General features: G+C 53.2%; 2 protein-coding genes across 6 annotated transcripts; one reads left to right on the forward strand and one right to left on the reverse strand.

Moving 5' to 3' along the window:
* Nucleotides 1–2,268: 2,268 nt before the first annotated feature.
* On the forward strand, nucleotides 2,269–7,610 carry LOC133920045 (GATA transcription factor 8-like). 5 transcript variants are annotated; one of them, XM_062364670.1, is made up of 3 exons: nucleotides 2,269–3,299; nucleotides 4,921–5,257; nucleotides 5,979–7,610. In XM_062364670.1, the coding sequence occupies exons 2-3, from the start codon at nucleotides 4,946–4,948 to the stop codon at nucleotides 6,891–6,893; spliced, it is 1,227 nt and encodes a 408-aa protein (XP_062220654.1). In that variant the 5' UTR covers nucleotides 2,269–3,299; nucleotides 4,921–4,945; the 3' UTR covers nucleotides 6,894–7,610. The 5 variants fall into 5 exon arrangements, with proteins under 5 accessions (XP_062220654.1, XP_062220653.1, XP_062220656.1 ...); XM_062364669.1 differs by having other exon boundaries at nucleotides 2,270–3,299; nucleotides 4,917–5,257; XM_062364672.1 differs by lacking the exon at nucleotides 2,269–3,299 and adding an exon at nucleotides 3,306–4,823 and having other exon boundaries at nucleotides 4,917–5,257.
* Nucleotides 7,611–8,566: 956 nt separating this feature from the next.
* LOC133920044 (uncharacterized) lies at nucleotides 8,567–11,879 on the reverse strand. Its single transcript, XM_062364668.1, has 2 exons — nucleotides 9,927–11,879; nucleotides 8,567–9,850 (listed from the first exon to the last, which is right to left on the reverse strand). The coding sequence occupies exons 1-2, from the start codon at nucleotides 11,665–11,667 to the stop codon at nucleotides 8,832–8,834; spliced, it is 2,760 nt and encodes a 919-aa protein (XP_062220652.1). The 5' UTR covers nucleotides 11,668–11,879; the 3' UTR covers nucleotides 8,567–8,831.
* Nucleotides 11,880–13,725: the final 1,846 nt, after the last annotated feature.

Below are 13,725 nucleotides of genomic sequence, written 5' to 3' on the forward strand. Positions count from 1 at the left end.
GGCAGTTGGGAGGACCTGCTGAGACTGGGAGAGGCGGGCAGGCATGTACAGATGAGTGATCCGACACCAACAAATTGAGACCGTACCTAGCCAGGCAGCCATCGATTGCGCAGGATAAACACGTCCGCGTCCATCCGATCGACGGGTTGGTAACGCCTGATGGCAACCTCACTCTGCGGTTCCGTCTTGTTGCCTAGCTCGATCACGAGTCCAGCTGCTGCTGTGAGCGCAAGGCTCGGTTCGGCCGGCCCCGTCGGTGGCCAACATATCACGCGTGCGTTTCTGCTGCTTCAGTTGAAAAGGCCCGTGCTTTTTATTGGGATCCATCGATCAGTTGAGCGAGCCTGGCCATCGAAAACGGCAGCAGAAAATTGGCTCAGATGGACGACATGATCGCTGCCTTTTCGATGCTGCCGTGGACTGACGGGCTCGGGCTGGCTGGCTGGCTATAGGTGGTGAGCGAGAGCGAGTGAAAGGGTGAGTAAAGCTCAAGGCATGGATGCAAGGAGTGCAACCCAAGTTTAGTTATGCTGCAAAAGGAGGGGAGGGCGGGTGGGTCCGTCATATGATTTGCGCCGGAACAACCATCGGTTGTGCGGTCACTTTACTCATCTCCCCTTTTCCTTTTTCTCCTCATTTAATCCATAGTTTCCGTGCGATTTCATTTCCCTGCAGCTCCTCCGCAGCTAACACCACTCCTTAATCACATGGGCAGGACAAGTTTTATCAGCACGCACCTGCGTGGCTGCACGCATTATATACGGTCGATCCGACCCGGATCACTCGATGCGATCGACTGGCTCTTGGTGGTATCTGCCAGTAGTAGTTTTAGGACAGATCAGGCCTAGTTTAACTTGCATCGTTTACGCAAAAAATAAATAAAAATAACTTGCATCGGTTCAAGGGCACGTAGCAGTAAGTTGGTAAACACCGACTGATCACATATACTCCATGGGTTGGGCAACATACCAGAACGGAAGTAAGGTTAGGCGAGCGAGCACACTGACTAGACTAATGGAGGGAACTGGGACAGGTCGACCACGCATCGTCTTTGGACCGGAGAAAACGAGCACGGAAGGCGGGCGGGTCCGCGTCCTCCTCAATCGCGGAGACAATTCCGCAGCGTCTCAGGCCGCGCGGCGACCGAGCACGAGCACCGGCAGGCAGGCAGGCAGGCAGCTACGGGCTACGGCCGAGACGCGGGCCGCCTCTGCCTTCGCCGCGTCGCTCGCTCGCTGTCGCGCAACTTGTATCGTGGGATGTGTACAGAATACGAGTCAGCGTTACGCACCAAAGGGCCGGGCGCGCGTGCAACACGGCAGACGACGACCGCGGCGGTCAATGAGGCGGCCGCGGGCGCGGATGGTGGGTTCCGTGGAGCTGCCACTAACCGCGACGCGCGCGGACGCTAGCGTGATCGTATCGTTCGCCGACGGTGGCCGCAGAGGATCCGAGAACGAGCAGTGGCTGTCGGCGGCTAGTTAACAGTGTGAAGCAGTAGCAGGCGGGCAGAGGCATGGTGGTGGAGGAGCAGTACGAGTGTCATCGGTTCTCTGTACAAAGTGATATGCAAGGGAGTAATTTGGTTGGATATATATATATATATATATATATATATATATAATTTTATAGATAAATATATTTGATTGTATATATATACTCTTATAATTTGATCTAGGATGCAAATGTATCCTCACAGTTTAGCTCACTGGATACAAGCTCCTAAACCTGCATTTGTTTATACAGACGAACTCACTTTTTAGTGTTATAAAATTATCTTTATATGAGCGACTAATCAATATCTTAACTTTTGTGTCCGCTTATACGATATCAAATTTAGTTTATCAAACAGACACATACTCAACCTATCAAACAAATATAGCTAAATAAATAATTTTCTTTTTAATAAATATAACCTGCGTTGGTTCCCCTCAGCCACACATATGGTCCGCAACACCTATACGAACAATCACACGCTACGAGTGTCCCCGTCGTCTCATGTGCGTGTGAAATGCCATGTGTACAGGGAAACCTGAGGTGCGTTTTCTTTTCACGATTTTGTTTTTTTGTGGGTTTTGAGGAAAAGAGATATAGAGAAAAAATAGGGGGAGAGAGAAGTGGGGAGGAAACTTCAACGTCACGACAGGAAAGGAGGGGGAGGACAGCTAGCAGTGAGGGAGGAAGGCTCACCTACCGTGTCCTCTCTATTTTCTCTCTCCAATTTCTCTCTCCATCTCCTGTTGTTGCTAGTGATGCAACAACTGCGGTTGCTTGCTGTTGCTAATTACCACTGCTAATTGTAACCCTCGTGGTAATTTGGTGGATCGATTAACAGTACTGCTCCGGGTTAGCAAGGGAGTGATTGACGGGCGGTGCACCGTGCGGCTCACTAGCCAGCTAGCTTGCTGCACAGCTCGTCTCTTTCGTCTCTGGCTTCCGTTCGGCCAGCTGCAGTGCAGCTAGCTCCTCCTCCTCCACCTCCTCGTCGTCTCTCTCTCCTCCCCGGTCGTGTGCGCGCGCTCAAGTGTAAAAGGGGAGGAGTGGATCGCCACTTCCATCGCTTCAACCTGCCGGCCTGCCTGGCCTCCAACGTTCAAAACCCAAGAGCTAGCCCACCTTCTTCCTTTTCTTTTTTCCTTTTCCTTCTTCCTGATCTTGATAAAGCTGTAGTGGGGTTTAGTTACCTTCCCTCACGTTCTCCACCCATATTTAATCTCCACACCCCCCTCCATTATTTTTCGCTCTGAGCTCACCCCGTTGCCTGTATAATATACTCGCCCCAATCTTGTTCTCTTTCTCTCTCCATCTATCTGCTTCTCTCTCTTAAGAGGAGGAAGAAGCCGAGGGCAGGCCGGAATTGAATTCCACCGACCCACGCACCTCTCGGTCACCTTTTCCATTTACCTGCACCTATATAGCTCCCCATAATTCCCACACCCTCCTCTCTCTCTTGGGAGTACAGTTCTCCATATAATTGGAGTTGTACAAGGCAGGCAACAACTTTCTTCTCCCTAACTCTCTCTCTCTCTTCATCGACGCAAACACACAGCTAGCCATGCAGGAGTACAACTAGAGATAGTTAGCTCGCAGCTGCTGCTCTTGATTCCACCCACCACCGTCCCTTATTTACATGCGTTCGTTCGTGATCAGCAACAACTAGCCATCAGCTAGAGTGCAGGAACAGCTAGAAAAAGGAGTTCTTTTTGTGCACCAAGCAAGAGCGAGGGAGAGAAACCACCAGCCAGCCGAGCTTGCGTTGCTTTGGGCTGATCGTTTCCGAGGAACAGAGCAATTCACAGGTGAGTCAATCGACGACGGTGCATACAATACCATATGTTCCCGTTCCAATTCCCGTTCCCATTCTCTCTGCAAATTAGCCATTTTTTTGCATCCAAGATAGCAAGAATTGATCACAATCAGGAGCACCCCTGCGTATTCTTCCATTTTGTGTGGCCATTTCTGGCTTTCTTTCTCTCTCTTTTGAATCCTCGAGTTGCCATTTTTGATAGCCGCCCTCGCTGGCGGCCATTTGTCGCCAGCTTCATTGCCATATATGATTTCATCCCATTCATTCATTCATCTTCCTGGGAAAGAAAAGACAAGGGAAAACAAAAAAAAAGGGGCTCCAATTTGGACTGTTTCTGGATTCGAAGACTGCAAATTGCTTGAGGAGGGAGGGAAGGGAAGGGAAGAGAAGGGAAGCTTCCAATTACAGGGACATGTATTGCTACTAGTAAATGGATAGACACGTAAGAATTGGAATTGACTGGGTGAACGGAGGATTCCCAGCCTTTTCCACAGCGTCCTTGTCTTTACCTTTGCACCCCCATGCTTTTGCAGATGTACCCACTCTTCCGGTCCGGATTCTCTGGAAGCAGAGGGGACAGACCAAGATGTAGAAAGAGACAATGCGCAAATTTGAATAGTTGAATTTCTGACTGGTAAAAATGCAGAGGGGTAAGAATCTGTAGCCAGATGTAGTACAGTAAAAGACAAAGAGGTTCCTTCCATTATTTCCAGCCAGTGTGATCAGAATCAGATCAACGCAAATGGTGAACTGGGAGAATAAAATCTAAAACTAGAGGCTAGGGAATTCCTCGGGGGTTTCACCCGAGGACTTGGCAGTAATTAGGCGCTTTACCGAGGGGGTGACGCGTCAGGGCCAATGGCGGTCCTCCACGTCACCGCATCTTTTTGACGAATTCCTTGTGCTGGCCGCTTTGACTTTTTCACCGGTACGCAAGCACTGCACCACCACCTTGGTGGTGAATCAATCAAACCCTCTCTGATTTTTCTCCCTCCTAGATATTTTTTTTACTAGCAGTATTTAATTGTTTTTCTGGTGCATGTACTGTACTCCATCTGGTCGCCCTTCTCGCTTCAGAATAAAGAAATCGCAAAAAATTCAACCCCGTCACATGCGCTGCTCACATGGTGCGTGGGCCCCGCATCATCATGCACCGCATACATATGGGGATGGAGCCCGCCCTGTCGTCACTTTGAAAAAAAAATCTCACACTCTCTCTCTCACTCTCTCCCCATTTGAATACAGTTCATACTGCATAGACAAGATCACATTTTGATTACTGCTATAGGGTTAGATTAGCAAGCTGTCTCGTCATCGAAAAGATTCATCCATCGACCATCCATTCTGCGACGCTTCATTTTTGAAAGGAGGGATTTTTGCAACGTCTCTGCCAAAAATACAAACAAATTCGCCCGTCCATACATCCTCCCATATATGCAATCGTATCTTTGGAATCAATAAATAATAGGTGAATAATCCGTGTTGTCTTAATTTGCTTCCATTTTTACGACGGGAGGTGATTAATGCATGCATACCCAAATCGATTTTGATTTCACATGAGGATTCCTCATCCCCTAATATTTATATGTGCGCGTCGTTGGGAACGCAGGCAGGCAGGCAGGCGATCGATCGAGGCAGATGGCGAGCGGCGGATTCGTGGAGGAGATGATGAGGGAGCAGAGCCTCCTGGAGGCGACGTGCGGCGACCTCTTCGACCACATCGACGACCTGCTCGAGTTCCCCAAGGAGGACTCCGCCGCCGATGTGCTCCTCCTCGACGCGCCCGCGCCCGGCAGCCCGCTCTCGGCGCGCATCATCGACGTCGGCGCCGCGCGCGGCAATGCCTCGTCGCAGCCGCCGCCCGCGCTGGAGCCGCTGATGGCGCTGCCCCTTCCCGCGCAGGACGGCGCCGCCTTCTTCGACGCCAAGAACGGCGGCCACATTGGCTCGGTGAGTCCCCACTCCGATTCCCGCGCGTACGGCTAGTTTTCGCGATGAGTTCGGCCGAATCCCGGCCTGGCCTGACGGGCGCGGCGCAGGTGACCGCCGCTCGCATTACCCTTGTCCGTCGTGCGACGCATTACGCCGGGCCGTGCTTTTTCTTTCATTTTTAAAAAAGAAACCATCTTGGTTTCTCGTGAAAAGTTCAAAACAGCCGGGCGCCAATGAACCCGCGCCGCCCCCACACCGCGCGCACAGGCTTCACTTCACCCGCCTGTGCTGCGTGATGATTTCTTGTCCGCGCGCGGCGGATGGTTGGGGGTGGTTGGCGCGTGGGTGGCGGAGCCGGAGCGGGCGGTGTCGGTGGTGAGATCGTGAACAACCTCTGTACCACGTAGGGCGGAGGAAGAGGGCGGTGTCGCTTTTGGTATCTCGCCCGCCCAACAACTAAACCTCTGTACCACTCCTAGTCCTGCCAGTGCTTTTTTTTTTTCGCGTCTGCTTTAAGCAACGAAAATTAAACCTCCTCATGAGTCATGATTGATGATGACCTGGAAATCTGATTTATGTAAACAGTACGGTAATAAAAATACGTAGGGTGAATTGATGATGTCATAGCAGATAAGCTGCGGTAAAGCTGAATGTGAACTTGCAGTCGCAGTGTCTGTGTCTGTACTTGCCCGAGTGGCGTCTGTTCCTGATCTGACGTGGCAATGGTCCTTTGTTGCAGTGCGATGACCTGGACATGGACATGGCGCAGCTGGAGTGGCTGTCGGGCCTCTTCGACGACACCTCCATCCCGCACGAGCCGGCCTTCCCGGGGGCGGCGGCCAACTGCGCCGAGCCCATCAAGAGCTCCGCGCTGGCGGCCAACGCCGGGGTTGCCATGCTGCCGGACAAGATGGAGGAAGCGCTCTTCCGCAGCTCCAGCCCCATCTCGGTGCTCGAGCAGAGCAGCTTCAACGCCAATAACAATGTGGGCTCCGCGTCCTCGTCGTCCTCCTCGGCGTCATCCTCCTCGGAGTCCTTCTCCGGGAGCGGAGGCCGCGTGTGGTCGGCGCCCCTGTCGCCGCGCCCGGAGCCGCCGGTGCTGCTCATTCCGGCGCGCGCACGGAGCAAGCGCTCCCGCGCGTCCGCGTTCTCCGGGGGACGCGCCGCGGAGGCCCCCACCATCCTCGTGCCGACGCCCATGTACTCGTCCACCTCCTCGCACTCGGATCCCGAGAGCATTGCCGAGTCCAACCCGCAGCCCCCGCCGCCCATGAAGAAGAAGAAGGCCAAGAAGCCGGCCCCCGCCCCGGCTGCCTCTGACGCCGACGTTGACAACGACGGCGACGCCGACTACGAGGAAGGAGGCGGGAGCGCCCTGCCGCAGGGCGCGGTGAGGAGGTGCACGCATTGCCAGATCGAGAAGACGCCGCAGTGGCGCGCGGGGCCTCTGGGTCCCAAGACGCTCTGCAACGCCTGCGGCGTGCGGTACAAGTCCGGGCGCCTCTTCCCGGAGTACCGCCCCGCAGCCAGCCCCACCTTCGTGCCGTCCATCCACTCCAACTCCCACAAGAAGGTGGTGGAGATGCGCCAGAAGGCTGTCCGGAGCGGCGACCCGTCGTGCGACCTCCTGCAGTTCATCCGCCGCCGGGATTGACGTCCCGGCATAGTCGGACGATCGGTCGGTCTCGTCCCCCTTAGCTATATATGTATACATGTTAGTATGTATGCATGCATGGTTACTTCAGTCGTCAGTTGTCGTCGTCATCATCACCATCAATCCATCATCGCCTGCATGGGTTTCTGTCAGCGTCCATCAATCGCCGGTGATCCTGGCGTTAGTTCATTAGGGCTTTTCTCCGGGGGTTTATTTTATCTTTCTTTTTTGTCTATTGATTAATTGGTCCCCCTGAATGTTTTTTTGTATGTATATATAGAGAGAGAGAGGAGGGTGAGGAGGGCAGGAGAAATAGATGAATCACAGTGGTTGTGGCATTGCAATTGCAGTTGCTTGCAGGTTAGGTAGGTGAGAAGGAGAGCTAAACAAGCAGCAGAAGGAGACAGATTTAGTGAGGAAACTTTGCAGCTAGTCAGTCAATTAGAAAAGGAGTGTTTATGCAAGTGAAGGGGAATTTGTTGGTTTGCTAATTAGAAGAAGATCCTGTCAGGCAGTAGCTATCAGGAGATGAAACTTGAAAGAGGGGGATATCCATCATATTCAACCTGTATTTGAGCTTTCGTGTACTGAACTCTGAAAATTCTTTTTGCAGTTCATCTATGTTTAGGGATTGATAAGTGTTGTTTTGTTTCTATACTAGTAGTGCTACCTACCTTTAGTCAAGAAATTATATATTGGGTCCCTTTTGTTTTCTCCTGCCTTGTTGCCTGCCTCTGTACAAGTTGTGATCATCCAATCTGAGGAATTGTTGTTAGTCCCTGAGCTCTTACACCTTGTTGTGGTGTGGGTTACCTCTGGTACTTACTGATCAGTGACAAAGAACATACCAGGCTCCTGAAAGACGCCAAACAAGAAATCTGAACATTGCAGTGCAGTTTCTGTGCTGAAGAATGTGAATATCTACTGACGTGTTCGATCACTAGGATATGAACACTGGAACTCGAAAGGCAGACTAATGCTGACAGACGACCTGGAGATATAGAATGGAACAGAGATAATTAACCTTCTGCTGCAAGGTGTGAGTTCATTTAACTCCACTACTTATTCAAGCCGTTCTTATGTGAAGAGTGGGATCCGTATCCGTGGAAGCAAAGTGATAGTGGGCTGCGGCCTGCTGTTAGGGAGCCTAGCATAGCAATTGTGAATGATAAAGGAGAAATACATGAGCCTGACGATGGGTAGAAAAAATGCTAGCAGAACAGCATGGTGTCCAACTAGCCTGCATTTTGTAGATGTGCAGCTCCCCTGCATTTTGTAGAAGTACATTGCAAAGATCATTCCCATGTTTACAAACGAAGTCGAAACAATATCTGCATTATTTTCTCTGGACACAAGAAAGGGTCTGAATACAAAGATAAGAGCAGTAGCATCGCATTTGATGATCAGTGATCAATCACATTAGTGTTTGGCAGACAGGAATAAAAGAAAACCTTCACATGGAAGATTGTTTTGATTTGGACTGCATTACCTTAGCACCATCAATCCATCACACCAAGATTCTCCAGTCAATCATACAACTAACAGGAGGATGGGCACAGGAGAGGGGGGATCAAGGCTGTACAGCCAGAACATGCCTTATTGTACTCTTCGTTCATGAATTGATTTGATTCTCCAACGATGGTCGATCGTAAAGAGAAGCTACTTTTGCCCTCCTCTTTGCAAATCATCCAATCCCACCAGGCGCAAAAACGCGCTCTCTGCTCCTTCGATGACTTTCAGACAGTGCTAAATGGTACAAAAGGAATCGAAATTACAAGATCAAAACTAAGTACAAGTACATTGTAGAGCTCATGAAACAAAGAATTGATCATGTGCAGACCGAATTGTAAGCAGATCATCCTGGGAATTAGCATGCATGCAAAGCAAAGCGATGCAGCCCGTATGTTGAAGTGAGCTGGCTAGCCATGTCAATCCATCTCAGAAGAGGGTGCAGTTTTTAGGCAAGCCGGTGATGTGATCGACGGCGAGGACCTCCTTGGCCTCGCAGCTGATGACGTCCTGGCGTAGCTTGGCGCCGGCAGCCTTGAGCCCCTTCATGGAGACGGCCTGGTTGAAGAGGTTGAGCACGGGCAGCTTGGACGCCGGCGGCATCTTGCCCATCGGCAGCAGCAGCGAGAAGTCGTCGACGACGAGTGGCACCTCGAAGTCCATCTTGTCGTGCTTGAGGACGTTGCCCTTGGCGCTGATGTGCGCGCCGGGCTCCATGTGGTTGGTGGAGAAGCTGGTCTGGTTGGGGAAGTTGGGGTACAGGCTCACGTACCCGCGCAGATACATCATGTCAATGAGGAACTTCTTCCACGACGCCTGCCAGCCGTTGGTGCGCGACCGCGGGATCTGCACGGGGTTCTGCTTCGCGTCCTCCGTGAACCGCGCCGCCATGTACGCGTAGAACTCGCGCCAGTGCTTGGGGAAGAAGACGGCGCCCCAGCTGCAGGGCAGCTGGTGCAGGTACGGCGTGTTGGGGTGCACCTTCTTGAAGAACTCGGTGGCGTTCCACCTGGGCCGCTCCTTCACCACCTCCACCAGCCGCGGCGTGTAGAGCGAGATGGACGACAGCTCCGGCAGCGACACGGCGGGGTCGTAGTGGTAGGCGAGCAGGGCGTACTTGACCCATAGGTAGTAGTAGGGGGACACCTCGATGTCGTCCTCCAGGAGGAGGCCGTAGTCGTCGTCGGAGGACGGGTACCAGCTCTCGCTCACGGCGCGGATCAGGCCGCCCTGGATGATGCGCCGGCGAAGCGTCTTGGGCCCGTGCGGCCAGTCGAAGGAGCTCACCACCTTGAGCGTCGTCGCGTCCACGCGGCTGTCCATGTTGAAGCTGATGGGCACCTCGTCGCCCAGGTAGTAGGCGTCCCGTAGCGAGGTCAGCAGCCGCAGCAGCGACTTGGCGCGGTTCTGCGTGATGATGTTCACCGAGATACGCATCCGGTTCCAGTCTGCAGCAAATCCAGCCGAGGATTAATCCATCACATTTCACAACTTGCAATGCATGCAGATGAAGGTGATGCTTACTTGGCAGTGACGCGGGCTTGAGGATGGCCATCCAGAGGACCTTGGAGACGGAGCGCTTCGGGAGGAGGACGAGCGCGGTGCGGTTCACGGTGGCGTCGGCGGCCATGCGGAGCGCGTCCTTCACCTTGCCGTCGATGTTGGCCAGGGCGACGATCACGCTGGGGTTGTGCATCCGGACGATGCCGCGCATGCTGGCGTACACAGCCTGCAGCAAGGGCACCTCCGACCGCGACGGCCCGGACAGCGCGCCGAGGCCGAGGTCGAAGATCTTGAACCGCCGCTCCTTGCACACCACCTTGGGCCACTTGAGCACCGTCGCGGCCTCCTCGCAGGGGCAGTGCTCACCGCCGGACACGACGAGGTACGCCTTGCGGGTGGGCGTGGTGCGGAACTTCTCGAGCAGCGGCGCCAGCGCCCTGACCTCGCCGAGCGAGTGCGCGTAGAAGAGCGCGTCCACCTTCTGCGGGTGAATGGCCGCCCACTGCGTGATGTAGCCGGAGGTGAGCGCGCGCCACCACTGTTCGTCCCGCACCTGCACGATGTCCTTGAAGATGACGGTCGTCTCGGAGACGTAGGCGAGGCGGTGCTCGCTGTCCCCCCACGTCTCCTTGTCAGCGGGGTCGACAGGGAGCACGAAGGAGCCGGCGCCCATGTACTTCTGTAGCTGGTAGCTGAGGTGCAGGTCCTCGCCGGTCATGAAGGTGAATGGCGTCTCGATGAAGAGCGTCTTGACAAGGTCGGAGGGGAGGAACCATGAGCTGGAGAGGAAGTCCACCTGCACGATGCGGTCGACGGTGATGTCATAGGCCGGGTCGGGCAGGTACAGGCCGGCTTCCCTGGACCGGAACTTGCGGTAGCTCGGGAAGGTAAAGTCCTTCTGCCGGAAGGGCAGGATGCGGCCGATGCTGCCGAGCACGGCGTTGCCGTACTTGTCGGTGCCGCCGACATGGCAGAGAATCTCCAGCATCCGGGTGCCCGGGATCATGTCGTCGTCGAGGACGTAGACGAAGTCGGATTCGGACTGCAGCGCCATCTGGAAGCGGCCGTAATACTTGAAGTCGTAGCCGGAGGAGACGAAGCTGACGCGCGAGTCGTTGTAGCTCTCTACGATGCGGCGGAGCGACGCCTCGTTGGGGCTGCCGAAGGAGAGCACCCACGCGCGGTGGAACGGCAGCGTCTGCCGCCGCAGCTGGTCCAGCTGCGCGCACAGCGTGCGCCGCTTGAAGTGGTTCAGGATCACGGTGACGCGCGGCACGTTGGGGCCCGACGCGCTCCACCGCGACCGCATCCGGAGCAGCTCGGGGAGCGTCTCGGCGCCGAAGCTGCGCTGCTGGAACGCGAGCACCTCGTCGTAGAGCTCGCGCTTGAGGCGGATCATCAGTTCGTCCTGCGACTTCTTCTGCTCGAAGTCGATGGTCTCGTGCTCGCACACCTCCTGCGGGGACAGCGGCGGCGAGTCCCCACCGGGCTGCGTGGCGATGAGCTGCTTCCAGTGCTGCGCGATACGGGTCGCCCACGCCAGGTCCGGCTTGACGCCGAGGTCCACGGCGGGGCTCATGTAGTAGAGGAGAAAGGTGGCGTAGATGGCGAAAGCGAACTGGAGGCACGTCAGCGCGCCCATCAGCCGGGACGAGTTCCTCGCTCCGCCTCCGCGCGTGGACTTGCCCTTGCCGCCGACGTAGTCGCCGAGCATGCCCTCGAGGGAGTCATTCCTGACGATGTGCGCGCGGGTGATGCCCATGGCGGGAACTCCTCGCGTCCACCGCCAGGACTGATTTGAAAAACAGAGAACGATAAGTTTCAGAGGATTTGTGCCTTTCAGTCTATAGCAGTACTCTGCAGACTGCAGACTTGCAGATCAGTCAACATACAACTCTATAGGACTATTGAGTACAAAAATCTTCAGTGTGCTAGAGAAAGATTATATAGGCTATGAATGATGAATTGCTTAATTATTCAGTATCACAGTGATGCAGTAAGAATTCAGCAAAGCCAAAAGCCATGAACAAGCAACACATATACGACCTCTTTTCTTCCATTGCTAATAACTTAGCCGCACTCGGTTCCCGAGAAGAGGAAGATCTGCACAATGTCAAACACATAGCGTGAATCCTAGGTAAACCAAGGTACAAGGTGCCAGATAGGAGCACGAGCTAAAACTTCAAATGGAGGAGAGGAGATGATGGCACAAGAAGAGACTGAGGCGAGGGAGCGAAGGAAAGGGGAAAAGGGCCGCGTGCATGCAGCTAATCCAAGCAAGAGGGACATTGCAGTACGTAGACCACCGGCGACACGGATCTCGCGACATCTAGAGATTGGCAACACCGGTGCTCCAAACTAGACTGGAATGTACGCGAACATCGCAATCGAGTTTGCTGCAAATTGAGGGCAAAGATGCTAGTGTCAGTTAAAAAAATGACCAATATTTCTTTTTCTTTTTCTCCTGTACTCAGCCAGAGAATATGAATTCTTCCCTCTGGAGATTCTTCATTGTGTTGATCTTGAGGCCGGCAATACATGATTTGGCATTTGCAGTGCGTTCCGCAGGCAGGATGGAGTTCTGAACATGACACATGATGCAATGTGCAGTTTTCCTTGGCTGTGGCCTCTAGTTTCTTTCATTGGGGCATACTAATACTGATGGCAAGTAGCAGCACTAATAGCATTTCTTTAGGTAGTTTTGGAGTTGTTCCTGAACTGACTACGCCACGAAAACACGGTTCAATCAAAATCACATCCTATCATTAAGTTCAAGTCTGGTTAAATGTACAGGTAGGAGGTGCCTAAACAAACTACTATTGCTCACAGCCTGTGAGTGAGACCTTGGGCTCCTTGTTGTATGTTCTTCAATAATGCTATTAACAACCATTTTGGGGTCCTGGCCTGTGGGCACAGCAACTAACAAGGTTCAGGTGCCCTTTTTTTGATACTTCGAGTCCACAAACCGTTTGCAATCAGCTTGCGTCCTTTCTCCAGGCCAAGCAAGGGAAGGCACCCTGAGTGTTGGTTTGTGTCGGGTGAAGCTTGCTGCTTGCATGCACAAATATGGTTTCTTCAGAGCTCAAGAAGAGCCACTTCTGCATATGGGAATATGGGATTGATAACTGAGTGGCAACTAAGGAAGGCGAAGCATTAAGCTTGGCACCTCTTGGATGCAGGGGTCAAATTTTGACTGGAGTAGATCACTGACCTGTGCTCTTTAACTTTTGGCACGTTTGCCAAGCTCATGTTATTGCGCACGCACGGTATAGCCGCATAAGTGTATCCTGTATGCTAGTACTGCTACTGTATATGCACTAACGTACAAGCATAAGCCTAGTTCCTTTAGCTAGTTGACTTGAGGACGCGTCAGGTCGACCTGTGGCCACCGTGGGATTCTCAAAAGGAGAAAACAGTGGCCACGAGATTCAGTAGCTGCGACGCTAGTCAAAGGGATTCAGTAGCTGCCACCGTAAAATGCATCGAGTCAAACAGGTTTTAAAATAGGAAGGGAGTACGCTTGAAGACGCCCGTGACAGTGTGACGAACCACTCTACCGTGACAGTGTGACAGTCTGAAGGAGCAATCCATGCTAAGAGGATGCTTTTACTCTGAAAGATGCCAGGTCTAACGGCTCTGGTTCAGAAGCAACCATACACCAAGCTCGTGGTAATGGCACACTTTTCAATGTAACTTCACACAAAGCAACACAACCACACCAAATTTCCTACCAAAATGCTCCATTAAGAACGAAACTGGTTACGACGGTCCGTCTCAATTTTCTCAGATTTATCCACCGAAAGGAACAAGTTGGAGTCCA

Source organism: Phragmites australis, chromosome 5 (assembly GCF_958298935.1).
Source record: "Phragmites australis chromosome 5, lpPhrAust1.1, whole genome shotgun sequence".
Classification (NCBI taxonomy): Eukaryota; Viridiplantae; Streptophyta; class Magnoliopsida; order Poales; family Poaceae; genus Phragmites; species Phragmites australis.

Excerpts from the sequence above, each read along its gene's own strand:
- LOC133920044 (XM_062364668.1), bottom strand. The coding sequence starts at position 11,667 with ATGGGCATCACCCGCGCGCACATCGTCAGGAATGACTCCCTCGAGGGC. Across the intron at positions 9,851-9,926 it reads CAAGCCCGCGTCACTGCCAA|ACTGGAACCGGATGCGTATC; the intron begins GTAAGCATCACC and ends GATTTGCTGCAG.
- LOC133920045 (XM_062364670.1), top strand. The coding sequence starts at position 4,946 with ATGGCGAGCGGCGGATTCGTGGAGGAGATGATGAGGGAGCAGAGCCTC. Across the intron at positions 5,258-5,978 it reads ACGGCGGCCACATTGGCTCG|TGCGATGACCTGGACATGGA; the intron begins GTGAGTCCCCAC and ends CCTTTGTTGCAG.